The sequence below is a fragment of the Pogoniulus pusillus genome, chromosome 7 (assembly GCF_015220805.1).
Source record: "Pogoniulus pusillus isolate bPogPus1 chromosome 7, bPogPus1.pri, whole genome shotgun sequence".
NCBI classification, from domain to species: domain Eukaryota; kingdom Metazoa; phylum Chordata; class Aves; order Piciformes; family Lybiidae; genus Pogoniulus; species Pogoniulus pusillus.
In genome coordinates this window covers 38165748-38192791 of record NC_087270.1, presented here as the reverse complement: position 1 = coordinate 38192791, position 27044 = coordinate 38165748, and the positions used below count along the sequence as shown (strand labels likewise).

The 27044-nt window shown below is 53.8% G+C and overlaps 1 protein-coding gene across 7 annotated transcripts in view; it reads left to right on the top strand.

Moving 5' to 3' along the window:
• NCOA1 (nuclear receptor coactivator 1) overlaps positions 1-27044 on the top strand; it is a 266235-nt gene that overhangs the window by 219884 nt on the left and 19307 nt on the right. For all 7 annotated transcript variants that reach the window (XM_064146630.1, XM_064146626.1, XM_064146628.1 and 4 more), the window contains 7 exons: positions 2945-3124; positions 4598-4693; positions 6712-6852; positions 8348-8495; positions 11033-12362; positions 20175-20358; positions 23603-23788. In XM_064146630.1, coding sequence (XP_064002700.1) covers positions 2945-3124; positions 4598-4693; positions 6712-6852; positions 8348-8495; positions 11033-12362; positions 20175-20358; positions 23603-23788 — 2265 coding nt within the window. The remainder of the gene's footprint in view (positions 1-2944; positions 3125-4597; positions 4694-6711; positions 6853-8347; positions 8496-11032; positions 12363-20174; positions 20359-23602; positions 23789-27044) is intronic.

Here is a 27044-nt window from a genome sequence, read left to right as displayed (position 1 = left end):
AGCAGCAATAGAACAAGGGGACAGAGTGTGAAGTTGTGTCAGGGGAGGTCTGTGCTGGATGTTGTTAGGAAGTTGTTGTCAGAGAGAGTGATTGGCATTGGAATGGGCTGCCCAGGGAGGTGGTGGAGTCTCTGTGCCTGGAGGTGTTGCAGCCAAGCCTGGCTGAGGCTCTTAGTGCCATGGTCTGGTTGCTTGGCCAGGGCTGGGTGCTAGGTTGGAGTGGCTGAGCTTGGAGGTCTCTTCTAACCTGCATGATTCTATGATTCTCTGATTCTATGATTCAACAAGGGCTAGTGTAGGGTCCTGCATCTAGGGAGGAATAACTCCCTGCATCAGCACAGGTTAGGGGCTGACCTGGTGGAAAGCAACTCTACAGAGGTGGACCTGGGAGTAGTGGTGAACAAGTTCATGAAGAGGCAACAATGTGCCCCTGTGGCCAAGAAGGCCAACACTCTTCTGGCATGCATGAAACACCTGGTGGCCAGCAGGTCGAGGGAAGTTTTCCTCCCCCACTGCTCTGCCATAGTGAGGCCACATCTGGAGTCCTGGGTCCAGTTTTGGGCTCTCCAGTTCAAGAGAGACAGGGAACTACTGGAGTGTTTCCCTGGAGGCTACGAAGATGCTGAGGGGACTGGAGCTGAGCAGGAAAGGCTGAGAGACTTGGAGCTGTTTAGCCTGGAGAAGAGCAGCCTGAGAGGGCATCTTCTTAATGCTCAGCAGGAGCTAAAGGGCTGGGGATAACAGTATGGGCCCAGACTCTTTTCAGTGGTGCCCAGCAACAGGACAAGGGACAATGGGCACGAACTGGAATGCAGGAGACTCCATCTGAACAGGAGGAAAAACTTTACTGTGAGGATGCCAGAGCCTTGGAAGAGGCTGCCCAGACAGGTTGTGGAATCTCCTTCTCTGCAGAGATTTCAAACCTGCCAAGACACGATCCCGGGCAACCTGTTCTGGGTGTCCCTGCTTTAGCAGGGCTGGTTCGGACTCTCCGATCTCCAGAGGTTCTCTCCAGCCCCCTCCACACTTGGATTCTGTGAGATATTAATATTCAGGGGGTTTTAGCAAGCAGCTGGTGGATAAAACTGTTCAGGTCACCTTCCCTTTGCCTTTGTCTTTGAAGAAAACTTTCTCCTCTGACTTGGGCTTGTAGGTGGCAGACCTGACTCATCCGCCTGAAGTAAGTGGGACACAGAGCAGCGTTAGGAAAACAAGGAGGAGAGCTTTGAAGTGTTTGTTTAGAGAGACTGGGCCTATCCCAGTTCATTTAGGATGTCCTGCCAGCTGGAGGAGGGTTGTCCCCAACTGATTTCAGAGCCCAAGTGCCTGGCATGGATGTGTGCCACACCTTGATACGTGAAAACGGATCGCGGCGCGAGCAATGAGCTGTTGGTTGTTCTCTGTGCCAGCAAAATGAGTAGTTGTGAGGGTGGGAGGAAGCATCACAGAACTGCAGAGTGGTAGGTGTTGGAAGGGACCTCTGGAGACATCAAACACTGCGTGGTGAAGGCACTTGTGGGGTATCTGAAGCAAAGGAAGAAGGAGGTTTTATTCATTGACTGGAAGCGAGCATCCTCTGGGCGGCTGAGGTGGGTGAGACATCACTGAGCCTTCATCTACTCACACCTTTGAAGAAACACAGGAGCAGCTGAGCCTTTTCCAAGTAGCTTGACTTAAAGTCATGTCTTTTGTTGAAATTCACACTTGTCTTCTTTCTGGATAAATAATGATGATGGCTTAAAATACCTGAGTGGGGAGCACACACCTACAGAGCTTCGGGGACTGTCTTTTCCCTGTGGTTACCCTGTTTGAGGCTGGGTGTCCAGAGCAGGGCCAGGAGGATGCTCAGAGGGCTGCAGCAGCTCTGCTGTGAGCACAGACTGAAAGAGTTGGGGCTGTGCAGGCTGCAGAAGAGGAGGCTCCCAGGTGACCTTCTTGTGACCTTCCAGGATCTGAAGGGGGCTACAAAAAAGCTGGGGAGGGACTTTTGAGGCTATCAGGGAGTGCCAGGAATAGGGAGAATGGAGCAAAGCTGGAGGTGGGGAGGTTCAGACTGGATGTGAGGAGGAAGTTGTTGAGCAGGAGAGTGGTGAGAGGCTGGACTGGGTTGCCCAGGGAGGTGGTTGAGGCCCCATGGCTGGAGGTGTTTGAGGCCAGGCTGTGTGAGGCTGTGTGCAGCCTGCTCTGGGCATGGCAGGGGGGTTGGAACTGGCTGCTCCTTGTGGTCCCTTCCAACCCTGACTGACTCTATGATTCTGTGACTCAAGGAAAGAGTGGAGAAGGACTCGGGGTGCTGGTGGGTGAAAAGCTGGACAGGGGCTGGCAATGTGCACTCACAGCACAGAAGCCAACTGGGCTGCATCCAAAGCAGTGTGGCCAGCAGGTCAAGGGAGGGAGTTCTGCCCCTCTGCACTGCTCTGGCAAGACCTCACCTGCAGTGTTGGGTCCAACTGTGAGGTCCTCAGCAGAAGGAGAGACATCAGCCTATTGGAGCAGGTCCAGAGAAGGCCACAGCCTGTGAGGAAAGCCTGAGAGAGTTGGGGTTGTTCAACCTGGAGAAAAGAAGGATCCAGAGAGACCTTCTTGAAACCTTCTAGTACTTAAAGGGGCTCTGTCTATCAGGGCCTGTTTTGACAGGACAAAGAGTGATGGTTTTCAACTAAGAAGAGATTTAGATCAGCTATAAGGAAGAAATTGTTTATGCTGAGAGTGGTGGGACATTGTCCAAGGTGGCCCAGAGAGGAGCTAAATGTGCCCCATCCCAAGTTGGAATGGCTCTGAGCAACCTGTTCTAGTTGAAGGTGTCCCTGCTGACTGCAGACGATTGGAGTAGATGAGCTTTAAAGCTCACTTCCTCCTCATACTCTGTGTTGCCATGAAGTCAAGTGGGAGGTGTGCATGGTGCAGCTGGTACCAACTCTTGTGCTCCTTTCTCCATCCCCAGTCAATGGAGTTCCTTGGCCTCAAGAAGCAACCAGGCGCAACAGCCACACCTTCAGCTGCAGGATGCTGATCCGGCCGCCCGACGAGCCCGGCGCCGAGAACCAGGAGGCTCGGCAGCGCTACGAGGTGATGCAGTGCTTCACTGTCTCCCAGCCCAAGTCCTTCAAGGAGGAAGGAGAAGGTAGGAGACAGCATCCTCTGCTTCTGGTCCTGCAGCCAGAGTGGAGAGGGGAAGGCGGGCAGGAGGAGTGGAGTAGGGACCACAGTGCAGACGAGAGGACCAGTGCAGCGACACCAGGGCAGGAGGAGGAATAGAGTGGGAATGGGAATGGCAGTGCAGGCAGCAGGAGGAATAGCATAGGAATGGCAGTGCAGGCAGGAGGACTGGGGTGGGGATAGCAGTGCAGGCAGGAGGAGGAATACCATAGGAATGGCAGTGCAGGCAGGAGGAGGACTGGGGTGGGGATAGCAGTGCAGGCAGGAGAAGGAATACCATAGGAATGGCAGTGCAGGCAGGAGGAGGACTGGGGTGGGGATAGCAGTGCAGGCAGGAGGAGGAACAGCATAGGAATGGCAGTGCAGGCAAGAAGAGGAATGTAATAGGAATGGGAATGGCAGTGCAGGCAGGAGGAGGACTGGGGTGGGGATAGCAGTGCAGGCAGGAGGAGGAATAGAGCGGGAATGGCACTGCAGGCAGGAAGAGGAATGTAATAGGAATGGGAATGGCAGTGCAGGCAGGCAGGGGAATAGAATGGGAATGGCAGTGCAGGCAGGAGGAGGAGGAGGACTGGGGTGGGGATAGCAGTGCAGGCAGGAGGAGGGCTGGAGTGATAATGGCAGTGTGAGCAGGAGGGTGACCAGCCATCACCCCACGGGGCTGGCTGGTGGGATGGGTTATTCCTGGCCTGGTACAGACAATGCCCAGCACAGGGGAGATACCTGAAGTACCCTGCAGCTTCTCACTCCCTCTTACTTTCTGAGCTGATGCCCTCTAGCCACCCCAGGTCCCTGGCACTCTGGGGCTGCTCACAGTTGGTATCCCATAAGGAAAGAGCAATATTTTATTGCCCACCAAAGCACAGTGGCTGCAGGACCTTGCAGGGATGTGAAGTGGGTGCCTGACACCCCACCTTGTGCCTTCACCTCTGCCAGACCACGGCGCTGCCTGCACTTTTTGGGCCTGAAGGGCTTCCCCACAGGCAGATCTCAGCACCACAGGAGTTGCTGCTCTGCTGCCCTGACTCTCCTTGCTGTGTCTCAGCCACCCTTTCCCTGTGCATTAGCTGGATTAATCCACTGCGGTTTGCACAGGAGATCACGACTGGAAGGAATAAATTATGGCACTTTATGACCAAAGACTTTGCCTGAAGCTGAGAGTTGCTGGCTTTTAATGCTGACTTTTATTGCATGATGCTGCCAGATCTGAGGAGCCTTTACAATTAATTTCTCCAAGCACTGGAATCTTCTATTCCAGCAAATTGTATGAGAGATTAGACAGAGCCTGTTGGCTTTGAAGGGCCAGAAGGTTGCATGAGGTGAGCACTTCCAGGGCAGCACCAAGCCTGGTGCTGGTATTTTAATGAAAACATTGAGTGGTGGTTGTAATGTCTGATTGTCACCTTCCTGCTCCTGTTTTCTCCTCCTGCCTGGGCAGATTTCCAGTCCTGTCTGATATGCATCGCGAGACGGTTACCTCGACCAGCAGCTGTCACCCCTTCTGAATCCTTTGTGACCAAGCAAGACACCACAGGTAATGACCCCAGCATTGCTCAGGGCTCCTGGCTCCAGAGGAGTTCTTGTCCCCAGGACTCAGAGGGCATTTATGTGGTGCAGGACTTCATATCATGACATGGGTCCTGTCCTTTGCAAATGGCAACGTTGCATGGTAGGAGCAATGTGGTTGACACCTCTCTGCTGGAGGCACCCCCGTGGAGTTTACTCCTTACCTGATTTCCTGCAGCTGAAATGATGACCCCACACAATGATCCAGGATGGGGAAAGAGTGGCTGGAAAATGCCCATTGGAAAAGAACCTGGAGGCATTGGTCAAGAGCCAGCTGAAGATGAGACAGCAGTGTGCCCAGGTGGCCAAGAAGGCCAACAGCATCCTGGCTTGGATCAGCAAGGGCTAGGGAAAGGATTATCTGCCTGTACCAACAGCATCCTGGCTTGGATCAGCAAGGGCTAGGGAAAGGATTATCTTCCTGTACCAACAGCATCCTGGCTTGGATCAGCAAGGGCTAGGGAAAGGATTATCTTCCTGTACCAACAGCATCCTGGCTTGGATCAGCAAGGGCTAGGGAAAGGATTATCTGCCTGTACCAACAGCATCCTGGCTTGGATCAGCAAGGGCTAGGGAAAGGATTATCTGCCTGTACTAGGCACTGATACTTTGAACACTGGATTGAGTTTTGGGTCCTTCACTCTAAGAAGGACATTAAGGTTGAGGTGCTGGAGCATGTCCAGAACAAGACATCAAAGCTGGTGAGGGGTCTGGAGCATTGTGAGAAGAGGCTGAGGGAACTGGCATTGTTTAGCCTGGAGCAGAGGAGGCTTTCTACAACTACCTGAAAGGAGGTTGGAGACAGGTGGGGGTCAGTCTCTTCTCCCAAGGAACAAGCAATGGGACAAGAGGAAATGGCCTCAAATTGTGCCAGCAAGGTTCAGGTTTCACACAAAGAACAATTTCTTCTCCAAAAGGGTTGTCAAGTCTGGACCAGGCTGCCCAGGGAACTGGCAAAGTCACCATCCTTTGGAGTAACTTAAAGCACTGGTCATGAGTGCTGTGTCCAGTTCTGGGCTCCTCAATTCAAGAGAGATGTTGAGATACTGGAAGGTGCCCAGAGAAGGGCAAGGAAGCTGGTGAGGGGCCTGGAGCACAGCCCTGTGAGGAGAGGCTGAGGGAGCTGGGGGTGTGCAGCCTGCAGAAGAGGAGGCTCAGGGCTGACCTCATTGCTGTCTACAACTCCCTGAAGGGAGGCTGTAGCCAGGTGGGGTTGGGCTCTGCTGCCAGGCAAGCAGCAAGAGAAGAAGGGGACAGAGTGTCAAGTTGTGGCAGGGGAGGTCTAGGCTGGCTGTTAGGAGGAAGTTGTTGTCAGAGAGAGTGATTGGCATTGGAATGGGCTGCCCAGGGAGGTGGTGGAGTCTCTGTGCCTGGAGGTGTTGAAGCCAAGCCTGGCTGAGGCACTTAGTACCATGGTCTGGTTGATTGTCATGGGCTGGGTGCTAGCTTGGACTGGCTGAGCTTGGAGGTCTCTTCCAACCTGGTTGATTCTATGAAAAGATGTGTAACTGTAGTGCTGATTTTAGTGGTGACCTGGCAGTGCTGTATTAACACTTGGCCTCAATGATCTTAAAGGTCTCATCCAACCAAAAAGATTCTGTGATCCTCTGTCAAGGAGGGAAGTAGGTGGTAAGTCCTGCTTTGGAGGACCCTTGGAGGGGAAGGCAAGGTGGCTCACAGAGTGTCCCACTAGGTGAGGGTGTGAATCTGAGGACCTAAGCCCTGGAGCAGTGAGGATTCCATCACACAAAGGTGCTTCCTACTGGGTACTGTGTCTGCTTTGGCTGGCCAAGGAGTGTGCAGAGGTCGTTGTGTGTCTCAGAGGAAACTTCTTGAAACTCCACCTCCTTCTGGATGACCTCCTTGTGTGCTCCTGCCACCGCTTCAAATATGACTTGGCTTCTTTTTCCACGTTCATGGGCCTGTCTGTGCTGAGGGACTTGTTCTGCTGTGCTGGAGTAATGTGGCTTCTCTCTGTCTGCTCAGGTAAAATCATCTCCATTGACACCAGTTCCCTGAGAGCTGCTGGCAGGACAGGCTGGGAGGATCTGGTGCGGAAATGCATCTACGCTTTCTTCCAGCCACAGGGCAGGGAGCCTTCTTATGCCAAACAGCTCTTTCAAGAAGGTAAGGGGCTCCTCTTCCTCGCTGGCACATGCTGGAGCTGCAAGCAGAAGTCAGGGCATGGTCCTCCTTGCTGGCTAAATGCTTTGTCCAAAAGTAAATGGTGCAGTAGTGACCTCCGAGTGCCAAAGGAGAAAGGGTGGAGTAGCACTGGAGGAGCTCTTTCAACTGGGAGGTTCCTTCTCACCGTTCAGGAAATACAGAATGGAGACAAACAGGGTCTAAATAGGATTAGTTTACAGGAGACCTTCTCACTCTTCACAGCTTTCTGAAAGGAGGTTGGAGTGTGATGGGGCTTGGTCGCTTCTCTCGAGTAACAGGCAACAAGATAAGAGGAAAGGGCTTCAAGTTGCACCAGAGGAGGTTTAGGTTGGACAGGAGGAACAATTTCTTCTCCAAAAGAGTTGTCAAGGCCTGGAAGAGGTTGCTCAGGTGTCTTGGGTTCAAAATGCAAGTTCCCAGAGACTCTAATAAATTTAATAGACCCAATGACAATTTATAGAATTTATAGAGTGCCCTCCCCTCTTCCCCCTCCTTTTCCCAAAGATAGGGAGAGAGAAAAGAGATAAGCACACCCCAATAAATCAATCTCACTCGATTTGGAAGTTAAAAAGGAAAAGTTTAACAATAACATAGAAAAAAGGTATTGGAGGTAGGGAAGTTTACAAAGGATAAGGAAGGGAAAACAGCAAAATACAAACAGGGATGGATACAACCCGAGTAGTGTGATGGTGTCTCTGCCTCGTGGCTGCCACGTGGTGTGCTGGTATGCAGTATGAGTGTGTGTGTCAAGAGGTAGCGAAGGAAAAGAGAGAGAGACAGGGAGCTCCTGTCTCTTTTATACCACAGGAAGTGGGGGGAGTGGGCTAACTATCACCTGGAGTGTGGCCCACCCCTGGGGAGGGGCCAGGACCCCTAGGGTCAGGTTCAGGGTTACTCCCCCAGGAGTGTTAACCCTATACATCAGGGCAGTGGTGGAGTCCCCACCCTTGGAGGGATTGACAAGCTGTGGAGATGTGGTGCTGAGGGACACATGGTTTAGTGGTCAGCTGGCAGTGCTGGGCTAACTGTTGGGCTTGAGGAGAAGGCTTCGAGAAGACCTTACAGTGGCCTTCAGGTATCTGAAGGGGGCCTACAGGAGGGCTGGGGAGTGACTGTTGACAAGGTCTTGTAATGACAGGATGAAGGGTAATGGGTTTAAACTGGCAGAGGGGAGATTCAAAGTAGATGTTAGGAAAGAGTTCTTTATAGTGAGGGTGGTGAGACACTGGCACAGGTTGCCCAGGGAGGCTGTGGCTGCTCTCTCCCTGGAGATGTTCAAGGCCAGTTTGGAAGAGGCCTTGAGCAACCTGTTCTAGTGGGAGGTGTCCCTGCCTATGGCAGGGGGTTGGAGCTGGCTGAGCTTTGAGGTCTCTTCCAACCTAAAGCATTCTATGATTCTAAAGGTCTTTTTGTAAAGAAAGCAGTTCTGTGATGTGCTTCTGGTTGTCTCCTTCAGTGATGACCCGAGGCACAGCCTTCAGCCCCTCGTACCGCTTCACCCTGAGCGACGGCACGGTGCTGAGCGCCCACACCAAGTGTAAGCTCTGCTACCCCTCCAGCCCGGAGATGCAGCCCTTCATCATGGGCATCCACGTCATCGACAGGTACGGCCCCACCCCGCTGGTACCCAGCTCTGCCAGTGCCTGCCTGAGCCATCCAGCAGTCAGAGTGGCTCTTCCCTACAGTGGAAGGAGGATCGGACGTGGCACTTGGTGCCATGGTCTAGCCTTGAGCTCTGTGGTAAAGGGTTGGACTTGATGATCTGTGAGGTCTCTTCCAACCTTGGTGATGCTGTGATACTGTGATGCTGTGATCCACTGGTGTTGTGTGGCGCTGTTTTGGAGATGTGATCCCTGTGTGCTCGAGGTGAGGAGAAAGTTCTTCCCTGAGAGAGTCATTGGACACTGGAATGGGCTGCCCGGGGAGGTGGTGGAGTCGCCGTCCCTGGAGCTGTTCAAGGCAGGACTGGACGTGGCACTTGGTGCCATGGTCTAGCCTTGAGCTCTGTGGTAAAGGGTTGGACTTGATGATCTGTGAGGTCTCTTCCAACCTTGGTGATACTGTGATACTGTGAGTGATACTGTGGTGAAGCTGAGACTGAAAACTGGTGTGATGGCAGGGGGGTCAATGATCCTTGTGCTCCCTTCCAACCCTAACTGATTCTGTGATTCTATGATTCTCTGATTCTCTGATGGCTGCTCCTCAGAATTCCTGTTTTGCAAAAGGGTGGCTCAGGGGGTTCAGGTGAGCAGCTCCCTTCCAACCCTAACTGATTCTGTGATTCTGTGATTCTATGATTCTCTGATGGCTGCTCCTCAGAATTCCTGTTTTGCAAAAGGGTGGCTCAGGGGGTTCAGGTGGAGGTTTATAGAACATGCTTCTCATTTCTGCCTTGCCCTGAGGAGCTCAAAATGTTTGGGGAGGGTGAGGCTATGATAAACTTGTAAGACAGGGAGAGGTGAGGCTGTAGACCTGGGGAAACGAGATGGGGCTGGGGAGGAGGGGAATGCTGTTGGAGCCATGTGGGAATGTAAGACCCAGAGAAGATGATGCCTTCAGGATTCAACTGGTGAGCAGCTGCAGCCCTGAGCAGCCTCACATTTCTGGAGGAATGCTAAAGGTGCTACACTCCTTCCATGCTACTGAAATGGACCCAGAAATGCTGGTGGAGAGGGGAAGGCTGAGACCATTAGAACTTGTGAGCTGCTATTCTCAGGGCTTCAGAGCTATGCAGCATGGAAGGGCAGGAGGTGCCTGAGCAGCACTAAATATTTGGGCACACAAAGCTGGTGAAGGCTCTAGAGCACAACCCTTGTGAGGAGCAGTTGAGGGAACTGGGGTTGTTTAGCTTGAGAAAAGGGCACTGTGGGGAGACCTTCTCATTCTCTACAACTCCCTGAAAGTCAGAACTAGGTGAGGGTCAGTCTCTTCTCCCAGGGAGCAAGTAATAGGACAAGAGGAAATGTCCATAAGTTGTGCCAGAGGAGGCTTAGGTTGGACGTGAAGAGTAACTTCTTTCTTGAATGGAATCTCAAGGCCTGGACCAGGCTACCCAGGGCAGTGGTGGAGTCCCCATCCCTGGCAGGATTGTGTAGCTGTGATGCTGGGGGATGTGGTTTAGTGGTGACTTGACAGTGCTGGGTTAATGGTTGGACTCAACGATTTTAACATGACACCAAACTAGGAGCAGCTGTGGATCTTTTGGAGGGTAGGAAAGCCCTGCAGAGGGAACTTGTCAGACTGGATGTGTGGGCAGAGGTCAATGGGATGAGATTGAACAAGGCCAAGGGCAGGGTTCTGCACTTTGGCCACAACAACCCCAAGCAGTGCTACAGGCTGGGGACTGAGTGGCTGGAAAGCAGCCAGGAGGAAAGGGGCCTGGGGTGCTGGTAGAGAGGAGCTGAAGATGAGGCAGCAGTGTGCCCAGGTGGGCAGGAGAGCCAATGGCATCCTGGCCTGGCTCAGGAGCAGTGTGGCCAGCAGGACAAGGGAGGTTCTTCTGCCCCTGGACTCAGCACTGCTCAGGCCACACCTTGAGTGCTGTGTCCAGTTTTGGGCTCCTCAAGTCAAGAGAGATGCTGAGGTGCTGAAAGGTGTCCAGAGAAGGGCAAGGAAGCTGGTGAGGGGCCTGGAACACAGCCCTGTGAGGAGAGGCTGAGGGAGCTGGGGGTGTGCAGCCTGCAGAAGAGGAGGCTCAGGGCTGACCTCATTGCTGTCTGCAACTCCCTGCAGGGAGGCTGTAGCCAGGTGGGGTTGGGCTCTTCTGCCAGGCAAGCAGCAATAGAACAAGGGGACAGAGTGTCAAGTTGTGGCAGGGGAGGTTCAGGCTGGCTGTTAGGAGGAAGTTGTTGTCAGAGAGAGTGATTGGCATTGGAAGGTCGAGGGAAAAGAAGGGCACAGAGGCAGCTGTGGGCATCCAAAACTTAAGTGAAGAGAATGGGGACAGCTCAGATGGGGAATGGGCTGCCCAGGGAGGTGGTGGAGTTGCTGTCCCTGGAGGTGTTGAAGCCAAGCCTGGCTGGGGCACTTAGTGCCATGGTTGATTGTCGTGGGCTGGGTGCTAGGTTGGACTGGCTGAGCTTGGAGGTCTCTCCCAGCCTGGCTGCTTCTCTGATTTTCCTCTCCTTTTACTCTCCCACAGGGATCACGGCATGCTCTCACCCCAGGAGAACACTAACTCCACCATGTCCCTTCCCCGGGTCAGCCCCTCGCTGAACCCCAGCATCTCCCCAGGGCAAGGCATGGCCCTGCCGCCCTCCCTCCCTCCCTCTAACGGCAGCATGTTGGCCGCCAACGCGAACCAGCAGCCCGGCGCCGGCCTCCACAGCAGCAACTCCAGCACCAGCCAAACCAGCTTCGGATGTTCACCTGGGAACCAGATAGGAGCCAATGTTGCCTTAAGCCAGGGACAAGCCGGTCCCCAGAACAGTAACCACACTTTGAACCTCAATAGCTCCCCCATGAATAGTCCAGGGATTACCCCACCGCAGTTCATGTCTCCGAGGCATCGGGTGAGCCCGGGGCTGGTGCCCAGACCCAGGGTGCCCAGCAACCCCTTCTCACCCACCATGCCTACTATGCATTCCCCCGTGGGCATGGCCGGCAGCGGCAGCGGGGGCAGCGGCGGCAGCAGAGCCTTTCCCAGCGCCCCCATCAACTCCATGCAGGGGCTGAGCGAAGGTCCCAGCACGCCGGTGGGCTACTCCACACCTCCCCCCGTGCTGAGACAGCTCAGCTCGCAGAGCTCGCCCGGCCGCCTCGCCATGCAGCCCATGAAAGCCGAGGCCAAGGACAGCAAAGAGATCGCCTCCATCCTGAGCGAGATGATCCAGTCGGACGGCGGCTCGGGGGACAGCAAAGCGCTGGAGTCCGGCGTGCTGCACGCCGGCGACAGGCTGGCCGAGGGGGAGAGCAAATGCCCCCAGAGCACCAGCCACAAGCTGGTCCAGCTGCTGGCCAGCACGGCGGAGCAGCAGCTTCGACACGCCGACGTGGACACGAGCTGCAAAGATTCCTTAGCCTGCGCCAGCACCGGCGGCCCCTTGGCCTCCGGCAACCCTCCCAGCAGCTCCTGCCCTTCCTCCCACAGCTCGCTGACCGAGCGGCACAAGATTTTGCACAGACTCCTTCAGGAGGGCAGCCCGTCCGACATCACCACGCTGGGCATGGAGCACGACAAGAAGGAGAGCGCTCCGAACCCCACGCCCGCGGCGCCGAGCCAGCTGCCGGGCACCCCGGACATGAAACTGGAGCCGGAGGCGCTGAAGAAAAAAGACGCCAAGGATCACCAGCTCCTGCGCTACCTGCTGGACAAGGATGAGAAGGAGCTTGCTGCGGCCCCGGCGCTCAGCCTGGATGATGTCAAGGTGAAGGTGGAGAAGACGGAGCAGGGGGAGCCTTGTAACACCGCCCCGGTGCCGCTCCCCAAACCTCCTGCCGCGGAGGAGGTTAAGCTGGAGACACAGGGCCAGGTGAGTTGACCCATTTGCACTTGTGCTGCTGGGATGCTCCTGTGCTACAAGGGCAGCTTCCCCCCAAACCTGCTGGTGTGCTCCCTTCACAGCAAGGTGGTGGGGCTGGGAGATGTGTGGGGAGGTGTCCTGTGGCTGCTGCCACCTTCAGCGCTGGTGCCACCTTCTGCAGTGCTGGAGTCACATTCTCCTGTTCTGGTGCCACCTGCTCCAGTGCCAGTGTCACTCCCTCCAGTGCTAGTGCCACCTTCTCCAGCACCGCTGCTGGCTGCTTTTATCCTGTTGCTTCCCATTTTGACAGCTCAGATGGGGAAGGGAAGGAGAAGGGAAGAAGAGGGGAAGAGAAAGGAAAAGGAGGGGAAGGGCAAGGCCACTTTTGTCCTGTTGCTTCCTATTTTGACAGCTCAGATGAGGAAGGGAAAGGAAGGGAAGGAAAGGGAAGGGCAAGGCTGCTTTTATCCTCTTGCTTCCCATTTTGACAGCTCAGATGGGGAAGGGAAGGGAAAGGGAAGGGCAAGGCTGCTTTTATCCTGTTGCTTCTTATATTGACAGCTCAGATGGGGAAGGGAAGAAGAAGGGGAAGGGCAAGGCTGCTTTTATCCTGTTGCTTCCCATTTCGACAGCTCAGATGGGGAAGGGAAAGGGAAGGGAAGAAGAATGGAAGGAGAAGGGAAGAAGAAGGGAAGGGGAAGGGAAAGGGGAAGGGAAGGGCAAGGCTGCCTTTATCCTCTTGCTTCCCATTTTGACAGCTCAGATGGGGAAGGGAAAGGAAGGGAAGGAAAGGGAAGGGCAAGGCTGCTTTTATCCTGTTGCTTCCTGTATTGACAGCTCAGATGGGGAAGGGAAGAAGAAGGGAAAGGGGAAGGGAAGGGCAAGGCTGCTTTTATCCTGTTGCTTCCTATATTGACATCTCAGATGGGGAAGGGAAGAAGAAGGGAAAGGGAAAGGGGAAGGGTAAGGCTGCTTTTATCCTGTTGCTTCCTATATTGACAGCTCAGATGGGGAAGGGAAGGAGAAGGGAAGAAGAATGGAAGGGGAAGGGAAAGGGAAGGGCAAGGCTACCTTTATCCTGTTGCTTCCCATTTTGACAGCTCAGATGGGGAAGGGAAAGGGAAGGGCAAGGCTGCTTTTGTCCTGTTGCTTCCCATTTTGACAGCTCAGGTGGGGAGGGGAAGGAGAAGGGAAGGGGAGGGAAGGGCAAGGCAAGTGAGGCACTTTACTGAGATGCATAACAATGAGGAAGAAGTCTGGCATACCACTGCGAGTGGTGGGCTTGAGTGAGGCTTGGCCACGTGTATGTTGCCATGTGAAAAGGTTCTTGGTTCTACATCTCTGGGCACATTCAGAGGTGGTGTCCCAGGGAATTTTCAATCTTTTGCCCTCTTGTTGGCTGAGATTAGCAATTATAGAGGCCTTGGAGACGTCCTAGAAGTATTATTAAATGGAATAATCCAGTGACAGATCTCCGCAGCGGAGCTTTGGGCGTATAAATATTCATTACAGGCAGCTATGAATAGAAGAATCTCCTCTTGCTGAAAGCCAGGGTAGATGGTAACAGGGATAAGGCAGCTTAATCCTTTTTAAGCAAAGAGAAGAGAGTGGCTGACACAAAGAGCAGGGCTGATCACCCAGTGCTGGGAGGTGCAGGACGAAGGACAGAGCTCTCAGAGAGCCCTGCACACCACATGCACGATAAGTCTCTTAACAAGGTTAAGGGCTCAGTTGGCTTGGGAGGCACAGTGGGGCATCCTCCAGCCTGCTGGGAATCCAGCTCCTTAGCTCTTCCCATGATGTACTGGCCTGATGTCATCCCCTGGCTGGACAGGTTGTCCTCCTCATCATCTCCTGTTTGAGATCCATCACCAGTCTCAAAGGAGCCTGGAGCAATGTGGGGGTGTTAGCCTCTTCTCCCAAGGAATGAGAGAGAGGACCAGTGGAAGCAGCCTCAAGTTGCACCAGGGGAGGTTTAGTTTAGACATGAGGAACAATTTCTTCCCCAAAAAGGGTTGTCAAGCCCTGGAACAGGCTACCCAGAGCAGTGGTAGAGTCCCCATCCCCAGAGGGATTGAAAAGCTGTGTAAATGTGATGCTGAGGGTCATGGATAACCCATGCTTAGGGACATGGTTTAGTGGTGGACTTGGCTGTGCTGGGTTGACAGTTTAACTTGCTGATCTGAAAGGTCTTTTCCAACCAGAACAATTCCCTGGTTCTGTGAGTCAGTTCTGAGGTAGGAAGACCCAAGGCAAGCTGTGCTCATTTTGGGAGGCTCATGGGAGCTTGTGGGGGGCAGTGCACCTGCTGCAGAACCAGTTACCCACCATGATGCTCCAGTGGAAAGCACAGAATCCTCCTAGGAGATGGAGGGCCAGAAGGATGCTGAGAGGGCTGCAGCAGCTCTGCTATGAGCACAGACAAAAGGAGTTGGGGCTGCTCAGTCTGGAGGAGAGGAGGGTCCCAGGTGACCTTCCTGTGGCCTGCCAGGATCTGAAGGAGGCCTGTAAAAAAGTTGGGGAGAGACTTTTGAGGCTGTCAGGGAGTGCCAGGACTAGGGGGAATGGAGCAAAGCTGGAGGTGGGGAGCTTGAGAGTGGAGGTGAGGAGGAAGTTGTTGAGCAGGAGAGTGGTGAGAGGCTGGACTGGGTTGCCCAGGGAGGTGGTTGAGGCCCCATGGCTGGAGGTGTTTGAGGCCAGGCTGTGTGAGGCTGTGTGCAGCCTGCTCTAGGGTAGGGTGTCCCTGGGCATGGCAGGGGGCTTGGAACTGGCTGCCCCTTGTGGTCCCTTCCAACCCTGACTGATTCTCTGAAACATTGGCCTGGGTTGCCCAGAGAGGTGGTAGATGCCCATCCCAGGAGCCATTCCAGGTCGGGTCGGCAGGGGCTCTGAGCAAGCTGATCTAGTTAAAGATGTCCCTGCTGCCTGCAGGGAAGCTGGACTAGATGACCTTTAAAGGTCCCTTCCAGCCAAAGCCATTCTGTGATGCTTTGATTCTGTGAGATGCAGAAGCTGTTGTACAGAGCCACCCCAACCTGCTTTGATGGAGCTGGGAGCACATCACAGAGTATGGCTGCAGCTGAAATAAGCTCAGTGCTGAGGCATGGGATGAGCTTTGCTTGCCTGTTCCCCCCCCACACAATTCACTCAGCAGCCAGGGAGGCAGGCAGGCTCTCTGCTGACCATTAGTGATGGTTCCAGGTACTCTGGCCTTCAGAGATGGCAAAAAGCCCTGTTAATTAAATGAGGTTGTGCTGGTTAATTGTGCTCTGCTCACAAAGAGGAGCACAGAGCTGGGAGGACTCAAGCCTGGATGTGTTTATAAGCCCCTTTCCTGCACCGCTGGAAGCAGACGAACATTTTTTAGGCTCCTTCATGTCTTTTCTGTTCCAAATATCCCTCCCAAAGCAGCTGGAGAGCATCAGGATTCCATGTTGGACCATGGCAAGTGCTGTCAGAGTTAATAAAAGAGCCTGGAGGGTGTTTGTGGAGTTTTAAAAGCACGTTTTCTGAGGAGCGAACAACCCTTTGCTGCTGGGCAGCTGAGGACAGTTTTGTTTCCACATGTTTTCTGTTACAGGCTGCTTTGGAGCTGCCATTTCCAATAAAGCCTAGCACTTGTTAGACTTGCCTGCTCCCACCACGTGTCCTCCATTCCCACCTCCCCATCCTCCAGTCTCTTCATGGGCTCAGTGAGCAGCACAAGAACATAGAATCATAGAATCAAAGAATCAAGCAGGTTGGGAGAGACCTCCAAGCTCAGCCAGTCCAACCTAGCACCCAACCCTGTCCAGTTAGGGCTGCAAAATGCACTTTTCTGTCCTCAAAAAATCAGTGGTTCTTTCACCTACCCACTGATCATAGAATCAAAGAATCAAGCAGGTTGAGAGATACCTCCAAGCTCAGCCAGTCCAACCTAGCACCCAGCCCTGGCCAGTCAACCAGACCATGGCACCAAGTGCCTCAGCCAGTCTCTTCTTGAACACATCCAGGGATGGTGCCTCCACCACCTCCCTGGGCAGCCCATTCCAATGTTGCTTTTTCCCTGGGATTAAAACACACTTTTCTGTCCCCAAAAAATCAGTGGTTCTTTCACCCACCCACTGATCATAGAATCACAGAATCAAGCAGGATGGAGGAGACCTCCAAGCTCATCCAGTCCAACCTAGCACCCAGCCCTATCCAGTTAGGGCTACAAAACACACTTTTCTGTCCTCAAAAAATCAGTGGTTCTTTCACCTACCCACTGATCATATAATCATAGAATCAAAGAATCAACCAGGTTGGGAGAGACCTCCAAGCTCAGCCACTCCAACCTAGCACCCAGCCCTGGCCAAGCAACCAGACCATGGCACTAAGTGCCTCAGCCAGGCTTGGCTTCAACACCTCCAGGCACAGAGACTCCACCACCTCCCTGGGCAGCCCATTCCAATGCCAATCACTCTCCCTGCCAACAACTTCCTCCTAACATCACTGCTCCTGTGTTCTCTTCACTTAAGTTTTGGATGCCCACAGCTGCCTCTGTGCCCTTCTTTTCCCTCTACCTTCCAAATGACATCCCTGTAGACGAAGATGAAGTTAAGGAGATGTATTCCTGCCCAGTTGTGGACGCTTCCAGTTTGCTTTCTTTAGCAAACTTTAGCTTTAGATCTCTGGGGGGAGGGGGAGATTACATTCTTTGGAAGGGTTAAGCTTCTCCTGCAGCAGTTGAATTTGCTGTGTTTGATTCTCTCTTATGAGGATGTTCTGTTCCTCAAGCCTCTAGGACTGGGATTTGGTGGAAAGGATACAAGGGAGAAGAAAAAAGCCTGATTAGTCCATTATGAATTGTAACGATGGTGCCTGCTGCTCCCAGTGCACTTTCTCAGCCAGGGGAGAGCAGAAGCATCTGAGGGGTGCCCAAAGCAAGCAGCCTCTCAGCTATTCTTCACTGAAAGGGTTCTTCTTCCCAAAAACAGCTGTCAAGCCCTGGAAAAGGCTGCCCAGGAAAGTGCTGGAACCACCATCCCTGAAAGAATTGAAAAGCAGTGTCAGTGTGGTGCTGAGACACATGGTTTAGTGGTGACCTGCCAGTGCTGCATTAAGGGTTAGACTTGATGATCTCAAAGGTCTCTTCCAACCAAAGCTACTCTGTGATCCTCTTTATCATGGGTAGGGGCTGATGGCTGCAGCCTTGTGTCTCAGCTGATGGAAAAGCCTCTCATCAAAGCCAGGATCCCAATTCCTCCTACATTTCTCCACCTTCCCTGAAGTGGAGCATCATTCCCTCCACCTGGACAGGCTGGATGGGTGGGCAGAGACCAATGGGATGAGATTTAACAAGGCCAAGTGCAGGGTTCTGCACTTTGGCCACAACAACCTCAAGAAGTGCTACAGGCTGGGGACAGAGTGGCTGAGAGCAGCCAGGCAGAGAGGGCTCTGGGGGTGCTGGTAGATAGTAAGCTGAAGTTGAGCCAGCAGTGTGCCCAGGTGGGCAGCAGAGCCAATGGCATCCTGGCCTGCATCAGGAGCAGTGTGGGCAGCAGGACAAGGGAGGTTCTTCTGCCCCTGTACTCAGCACTGCTCAGGCAATACCTTGAGTGCTGTGTCCAGTTCTGGGCCCCTCAATTCAGGAAAGATGTTGAGGTGCTGGAACATGTCCAGAGAAGGGCAACAAAGCTGGTGAGGGGCCTGGAGCACAAATCCTATGAGGAGAGGTTGAGGGAGCTGGGGGTGTGCAGCCTGGAGAGGAGGAGGCTCAGGGGTGATCTTATTACTGTCTACAACTACCTGAAGGGGCATTGTAGCCAGGTGGGGGGTGGCCTCTTCTCCCAGGTAACCAGCAATAGAAGAAGGGGACACAGTCTCAAGTTGTGCCAGGGTAGGTATAGGCTGGATGTTAGGAAGAAGTTCTTCACAGAGAGAGTGATTGGCATTGGAATGGGCTGCCCAGGGAGGTGGTGGAGGCACCGTCCCTGGGGGTCTTCAAGAAAAGCCTGGATGAGGCACTTAGTGCCATGGTCTGGTTGATTGGATAGGGCTGGGTGCTAGGTTGGACTGGCTGAGCTTGGAGGTCTCTTCCAACCTGGCTGATTCTATGATTCTGTGATTCTCTCTAATGCCATGAGTTGTCTGTTCCTTACCCTGTTTTAACGGCCAGGCTTTATCCTTAATGCTGAGGTGGGGTTCTTCTGAAAGAGCCTCCTTAGATTTTAAAGCATTTAGTCTCCTTTCAGATATTTTGTTTCTTTTTAACCAAAGCTTATTTACCTCAGCCCCTTTAATCCCAGCATGATGCTTTACAGCACTGCTGTTAAAGCCAGGGGTGCAAATCCCTTTCCTAGTCACTTCCCTGTTCGAGTTCCCAGGTTAAACATCCATCCTTCATCCTCTTAGCAGTGATAAAGGCTGGAAAAGCTGGATGGTATTTTACTACCTCATTGAGGGCAATAAAATGCCCGAGGCCAGTGTCAGTTTTGGACACTTGTTGCCAAAAATCATTTCTGCTTCTTAGCAAAGCCCATTTTTGAATCATTACCCTTTGAGCAGAAGAGGATGCACAGCCACAAAGGAAACAGCCTCCTCTTTAAATAGCTGGAAGTTACATCTGATTAATAGTTATGCTAATTGCAGTGTGCAAGCATTTCTAAGCTGCTGCTGAGGACCAGATTGGAGTGAGGACAGTCCTTGTCCCCCCAGAGTCTGTGTCTGTGGGGCTGGTTTAACAAGTCCTGTTCAATGTCGTTGTTGATGATCTGGAGTAGGGGATTGAGTCCAGCATCAGTAAGTTTGCAGATGACACCAAGCTAGGAGCAGGTGTGGAGCTGTTGGAGGGTAGGAGAGTCAGATAATGGTTGACTGGATGATCTCAAAGGGCTTTCCCAGCTGAAATGACTCAGTGAGTCTGAAAATGTGGCCAATACATTGAGGGAGGTTCTCCTCTCCCTCTACTCTGCCCTAGTGAGACTGCCTCCTATGGTACTGTGTCCACTTCAAGGGAGACAGGGAAGTACTGGGGAGAGTCCAGTTCAGGCTACAAAGATGTCAAGGGCCTCTCTTTGATGGGGAAAGGCTGAGAGACCTGGGGCTGTTCAGCCTGGAGAAGACTAAGAGGGAATCTTCTCTGTCTACAATTACCTGAAGGGTGGTTGTGGCCAGGAGGAGGTTGCTCTCTTCTCTCAGGTGGCCAGCACCAGAACGAGAGGACACAGCCTCAGGCTGCACCAGGGGAGATTTAGGCTGGAGGTGAGGAGAAAGTTCTTCCCTGAGAGAGTCATTGGACACTGGAATGGGCTGCCCGGGGAGGTGGTGGAGTCGCCGTCCCTGGAGCTGTTCAAGGCAAGGTTGGACGTGGCACTTGGTGCCATGGTCTGGCCTTGAGCTCTGTGGTAAAGGGTTGGACTTGATGATCTGTGAGGTCTCTTCCAACCCTGATGATACTGTGAGACTGTGATACTGTGAGCATCAATAGCTGAAGAATAGGGGTAGACTCTTTTCACTGATGCCCAGCAACAGGGCAAGGAGCAACAGGCACAAACTGGAACCCAGGAACCTCCATCTGAAGTGGAGGAAAAGCATCTTTGCTGTGAGGGTGCTGAAGCTCTGGACCAGGCTGCCCAGAGAATTTGTGGAGTCTCCTCTGGAGAGATTCCAAACCCACCTGGACACAATCCTGGGCAAACTGCTCTGGGTGACCCATCTGTAGCAGGAGGGTTGTAGTAGGTGATCTCCAGAGGTCCTTTCCAAGATGACCATGCTGGGATTCTGTGGGGGCCTGTGGTCTCTCTCGTGTTTGTTTGGGCTAAATCACTTAACTGTGGTTTTGTTTTTTTCCTTCCCCAGTTTGCTGCAGAACTGGAGCAGCTGGACCAGCTCCTGCCCTCGTTGGAGAAGGCAGCTCAACTGCCTGGCTTGTGTGGCCCAGAGAGAAATGAGAGTGGTGTGACTGGAGTTGCTGTCAAACCAGAGATGCTGGCAGCCCCCCTGCAGCCCAGCACCGCTGCTAGAGCCCCCGCGGGCCTCAACCGTACGTCTCCATCCCTCAGACAAGGGTCTTACAGGGGGAGAATGGAGGCTCTCCTCCATCACTGGCTGTGCTGGGGGACCACCAGCCTGCAGCTGGCTGCAGGCACAATCTGAGGGACCTGCTCTTTGCTGCCTAGTGCAAGGCTGATGGCAACGAGTGCCTTGGTCCCCATGCAGAGAGTGGGGAAGCGGATAGGATGCTGTCCCTCTGCAGTGTGTGCCTTGGCTGATCATGGAATCATAGAATCAACCAGGTTGGAAGAGACCTCCAAGCTCAGCCAGTCCAACCTAGCACCCAGCCCTAACCAAGCAACCAAACCATGGCACTAAGTGCCTCAGCCAGTCTTTTCTTGAAGACCCCCAGGGACGGTGCCTCCACCACCTCCCTGGGCAGCCCATTCCAATGCCAATCAGTCTCTCTGTGAAGAACTTCTTCCTAATACCCAGCCTATACCTACCCTGGCACAACTTGAGACTGTGTCCCCTTGTTCTATTGCTGGTTGTCTGAGAGAAGAGGCCACCCCCCACCTGGCTACAATGCCCCTTCAGGTAGTTGTAGACAGATGGTTCAACAAGGCCAAGTGCCAGGTCCTGAACTTGTGTCACAGCAACCCCATGAACACTCCAGGCTTGGGAAGAGTGGCTGGAAGCTGCTCAGAGGAGTAGGACCTGTGGGTGTTGATTGACAGCTGGCTGAAGATGAGCCAGCAGTGTGCCCAGGTGAAGGCCACCAGCACCCAGCTTGCATCAGGAATAATGTGGCCAGCAGGACCAGAGCAGGCACTGCAGCAGTGCACCCCTGAGCTGGTCCCCAAGGATTGGAAGGTGTTGCTGACTGAGAGAGGGGTTGCCAATAGCCATGGCTGGTGGCCACCACTTGTGAGGCTGCCTCTGATATACATTTTTCTGTTGAATGAGAGCATTTGAGACCTGCTCCCTGGTGGCAAACTACAGCTGAACTTGCATAAGCTTAGCTGGATGAAAGTGGGAATAATGTGAGGCCTAAGGACATGATTTTAAGTGATTTTAAGCCAGCAGTTGACAGGTGAGAATTGCAGAGGAAGGACATCATTGCTGCTGAGGGCTCACCTCTAGGTGCCACAGGTAACAGGATCTGGCTTCTGTGCCAAGGCCACTCAGGAGGGAGCAGAGCCTGATTGTTGTGGCTGCCTTGTGCTAGGGAGCTGCACTGCAGGTGGTAAGCTTCAGCTTCACCACTGATCACTGCAAGTTCAGCATCTGATCAGCAGGGCAGACTCCAGTTGGAGGCTTGTAGCTTGTGGTGTTCCCCAGGGGTCAGGACTGGATCCAGTCTTGTTCAACAACTTCATCAACTTGGATGAAGGACAGAGCTTGCTGAAGGACAGAGCTTGCTGACTGCAAGGAGTGGCTCACTCACCATCAGCTTGTGCTGTCGTTCAGCAAGACCTGGACAGACTGGAGGGGAACCTTGTGAAGTTCAGGAGGGGCAAGTGTAAGCTCCTGTCCCTGGGGAGGAATAGCTTCCTGCACCAGGAGAGGATAGCAGCTGATCTGCTGGAAAGCAACTCCACAGAGAGGACCCAGGAACTGCTGGTGGACAAGTTCCCCGTGAGCCAGTGAGGCACCTTTGTGGCCAAGAAGACCAATGGTCTCCTGGCATGCATTCAGAAGAATATAGCCAGCAGGTCAAGGGAAGTTCTCCACCTCCTCTGCTCCCTTAGTGAGGCCACATCTGCAACACTGAGTCCATTTCTGGGCTCCCCAGTTCAAGAGAGACAAGGAACTACTGGAGAGAGTCCCAACACAGGTTACAAAGATGCTGAGGGGACTGAAACATCTCTGTTAGGAGAGGTTGAGAGACCTGGAGCTGTCTAGCTTGGAGAAGAGCAGCCTGAGAAGGGATCTTCTCAATGCTCATCAGTACCTAAAGGGTGAGGGTCAAGAGGTTGGAGGAAGACTCTTTTCAGTGACTCCCAGTGACAGAAAAGAGACATTGGGCACAAACTGGAACCCAGAAGGTTCCATCTGAATTTGAGGAGGAACTTCCCTGTGAGGATGCCATAGCCCTTGACCAGGCTTCCCTTAGAGGTTGTGGAGTCTCTTTCTTGAGATTCTGGACTCCTTCTTGGGAGAGATTCCAAACCTGCCTGGATGCAGCCTGCTGTGGCTGACCCTGGTTTAGGACAGGGGTTGGACTAGCTGATCTCCAACCCCTTCAGGAAGAAGAGGTTGATTTATTACTCTTTAAACAACTGGAGGCTGCCTCAAGTTGTGCCAGGGTAGGTATAGGCTGGATGTTAGGAAGAAGTTCTTCACAGAGAGAGTGATTGGCATTGGAATGGGCTGCCCAGGGAGGTGGTGGAGTCACTGTGCCTGGAGGTCTTCAAGAGAAGACTGGATGAGGCACTTAGTGCCATGGTCTGGTTGACTGGATAGGGCTGGGTGCTAGGTGGGACTGGCTGAGCTTGGAGGTCTCTTCCAACCTGGTTGATTCTATGATTCTATGATTCTAATATCACCTGCCCTTGTTCTGGTGGGCGACTTTAACCTACCAGACATCTGCTGGCACTTAAACACTGCAGAGAAGAAGCAGTCTAGAAGGTTTCTGCAATGTGTGGAAGACAACTTCCTATCCCAGCTGTTACGTGAGCCTACCAGGGGGGCAGCCCTGCTTGACCTGCTGCTCACAAATAGAGAGGGGCTGGTAGGGGATGTGGTGGTTGGAGGCTGCCTGGGGTCCAGTGACCATGAAATTCTATTCTATTCTAACCCCACCCTGCTGGGATGCTGTGATTCCATAACACACTGATACCCCTGCCATAAGCAGTGCTCAGACCCTCTGTGCACTGGGTGAATGCAGCCCCCATCCCTCCTGCTTTTCTTCTGTCCAGCTGATTCATTTGTATGCCCATCTGATGGTTTTAAAGTCCAGCTGTTGGCCTTTGGGTGCCAGCCTGGCTCCATTACCCTCATACAGGAGCTGTGCTGCTGCCTGGGTGCCATTGTCACCAACACCTATTTCATGTGATCCTAGGGGAGGGGGGTGTTGCTTCCCCAGAGTGGTTGCAGGTGACCAAGCCACCCGTGGAACTGAGGCGGGTGACATCCCATCCCTGGTCACACTGCAGACCTGCCGGTGGTGGCTGCCGTCGGGGCACGGCATGGCAGGGCAGGCAGTGAGTGCTGGTGGAGCAGGGAGCCCTGGGCAGAGATCTGACTCGTGCTTTGCTTTGTTGTCCTTCTGTGCTTTCCTGACTCTGCAGCCATGAGCAGCGGGCAGGGCGTACAGGCTGGCCGAGCCCCCTTCGAGTTCTGCGACACGCTGGAGCCGGCACAGCTGAGGCAGGTCCCTTGCCCTGGCAGCAACGGCAGCAGCCCGCACGCCCGCGGCCCGGCGCAGCAGGGCAGGGGCACGGTGCCCGCGCCCAACCCCTTCCCCCCCGACACAGGTACGTACGGCCCCGGGCAGCCTGCTCCAGCCTGCTCTAAGGGTGCTTGGTCAGTCAGCTGAACAGGGGGGTGGAGGCCACCCTCAGGAGGAATGCAGTGAGACCCCACCTGGAGTACTGCAGCCAGTTCTGGAGCACCTCCATTCCAAGAGGGCTGTGGAGATGCTGGAGAGTGTCCAGAGCAGGGCCAGGAGGATGCTGAGAGGGCTGCAGCAGCTCTGCTGTGAGCACAGACTGAAAAGAGTTGGGGCTGTGCAGGCTGCAGAAGAGGAGGCTCCCAGGTGACCTTCTTGTGGCCTTCCAGGGTCTGAAGGGGGCTACAAAAAAGCTGGGGAGGGACTTTTGAGGCTGTGAGGGAGTGGCAGGACTGGGGGGAATGGAGCAGAGCTGGAGGTGGGGAGCTTGAGAGTGGAGGTGAGGAGGAAGTTGTTGAGCAGGAGAGTGGTGAGAGGCTGGAGTGGGTTGCCCAGGGAGGTGGTTGAGGCCCCATGGCTGGAGGTGTTTGAGGCCAGGCTGTGTGAGGCTGTGTGCAGCCTGCTCTAGGGTAGGGTGTCCCTGGGCATGGCAGGGGGGTTGGAACTGGCTGCTCCTTGTGGTGCCTTCCAACCCTGACTGATTCTATGATTCTATGACACCAAGCTGTGTGGCACAGTCAACTTGCTAAGAGGGCAGGGATCCATCCAGAGGGACCTGGACAGGCTGCAGAGCTGTGCCCAGGCCAACCTTATGACATTCAACAAGGCCAAGTGTAAGGTCCTGCAGCTGGGTCGGTGCACTCCCAAGCACAGCTCAAGGCTGGATGAGGAATGGCTGAGAGCAGCCCTGAGGAAAAGGCCCTGGGGGTCTGGGGTGGTGAAAAGCTCAACACAAGCCTGCAGTGTGAGTGCAGCCCAGACAGCAACCCTGTGCTGGGCTGCAGCAAGAGCAGTGTGGGCAGCAGGGCAAGGGAGGGGATTCTGCCCCTTGGCTCTGCTCTCCTCAGACCCCACCTGGAGTTCTGGGTGCAGTTCTGGAGCCCCCAGCACAAACAGGACATGGAACTGTTGGAGAGAGTCCAGAGGGGGGCCACGAGGATGCTCAGAGGGCTGCAGCAGCTCTGCTATGAGGACAGGCTACAAGAGTTGAGGCTCTGCAGCCTGGAGAAGAGCAGGCTTGGAGGAGACCGTGGAGTGGACTCCCAGTACCTGAAGGGGGCTACAGGAAGGCTGGGGAGGGACTATTGACAAGGTCTTGAAATGACAAAATAAGGAGGAATGGTTTTGAACTAGCAGAGGGGAGATTCAAACTGGATGTTAGGAAGAAGTTGTTTGCAGTGAGGGTGGTGAGACACTGGCACAGGTTGCCCAGGGAGGTTGTGGCTGCTCCCTCCCTGGAGGTGTTCAAGGCCAGGTTGGATGAGGCCTTGTATGACCTGTTCTAGTGGGAGGTGTCCCTGCCTATGGCAGGGGGTTGGAGCTGGCTGAGCTTTGAGGTCCCTTCCAACCTACACCATTGTATGATTCTATAATGGCAATGAGCCCTGTGGTCCCCCCTGCAAACAGCCTGCAGCTGGCAGTGAGTGATGTTCTGAGGGACCTGCTCTTTGCTGCATAGTGCAAGGCTGATGGCAGTGAGCCCTGTGGTCCCTCAGCAGGCAGTGGGGGAGAGGACAAGATGCTGTCCCTCCTAGGTGTGTGCCTTGGCCAGTGTCATCAGCTTTCACAAGGACAAGTGCTGGTTCCTGCACTTGGTCACAACCCTGGGAATGCTTCAGGCTTAGAGAAGAATGTCTGGGAAAAGGACCTTGGGTGTTTGTTATCAACCAGCTGAAGATGAGCCAGCAGTGTGCCCAGGTGGCCACTGGCTTGGATCAGCAATAGTGTGGCCAGCAAGACTAGGGCAGGGATTGTCCTCTGTACTGGTGAGGCCACACCTTGAATCCTGGGTTTAGTTTTGAGCTTCTCACTCCAAGAAGGACATTGAGGTGCTGGAGCCTGACCATAGAAGGGTAACAAAGCTGGTGTGGTGAAGGCTTTAGAGCACAAATCTTGTGAAGAGCATCTGAGGGAACTGGGCTTGTTAAAGCTGAAGTAAAGGAGGCTGAGGGGAGACCTTCTCACTCTCTACCACTCCCTGAAAGCATGTTGAAGTGAGGTGTTGGTCTCTTCTCCCAGGTAACAAGTGATAGGACAAGAGGAAGTGCCCTGAAGCTGCACCAGGGAGGTTTAGATTGGATATTAGGGAAAGATTTACTTACTGAAAGAGTGTACAAGCATGGCAATAGGCTGCCCAGAGCAGTGGTGGAGCCCAGAAACATGGAAGTGTCCAAAAGAAGTGTAGGCATGGCACTTCAGGACATTAGTGACTTGTCATGGTGACTTTGGGTTGACAGTTGGATGATCTCAGAGGTCTTTTCCAACCTTAATGATTCAATGATGTATCAGGAGCAGTGTGGCCAGCAGGACAAGGGAGGTTCTTCTGCCCCTGGACTCAGCACTGCTCAGGCCACAGCTTGAGTGCTGTGTCCAGTTCTGGGCTCCTCAGTTCAAGAGAGATGTTGAGGTGCTGGAAGGTGTCCAGAGAAGGGCAACAAAGCTGGTGAGGGGCCTGGAGCAGAGCCCTGTGAGGAGAGGCTGAGGGAGCTGGGGGTGTGCAGCCTGCAGCAGAGGAGGCTCAGGGCAGAGCTCATTGCTGTCTACAACTACCTGCAGGGAGGCTGTAGCCAGGTGGGGTTGGGCTCTTCTGCCAGGCAAGCAGCAACAGAAGAAGGGGACAGAGTGTCAAGTTGTGTCAGGGGAGGTCTAGGCTGGATGTTGTTAGGAAGTTGTTGTCAGAGAGAGTGATTGGCATTGGAATGGGCTGCCCAGGGAAGTGGTGGAGTCTCTGTGCCTGGAGGTGTTGAAGCCAAGCCTGGCTGAGGCACTTAGTGCCATGGTCTGGTTGATTGGATAGGGCTGGGTGCTAGGTTGGAGTGGCTGAGCTTGGAGGTATCTTCCAACCTGTTTGATTCTATGATTCAATGATTCAATGAGAAGGGTCACCCACACCCTGATAAATGAAACTCTGCTTGAGCAAATCCATGATCTGCAGCCTCAACAAGCCTGGGGACCATTTTGGGCTGAGTTAAGGAAGGACTGGGGATGGGCTGCACTCAGACCATGCCTGTTTGCCCTGGCTGGAGTGGCCATGGCTGCTGCTGGCACCATCAGGATCCAAGAGAGATTCTCATCTTTAGCAACTGCCTTCATCAGCACTTCTCTTAGAGACTTGAGGGTTT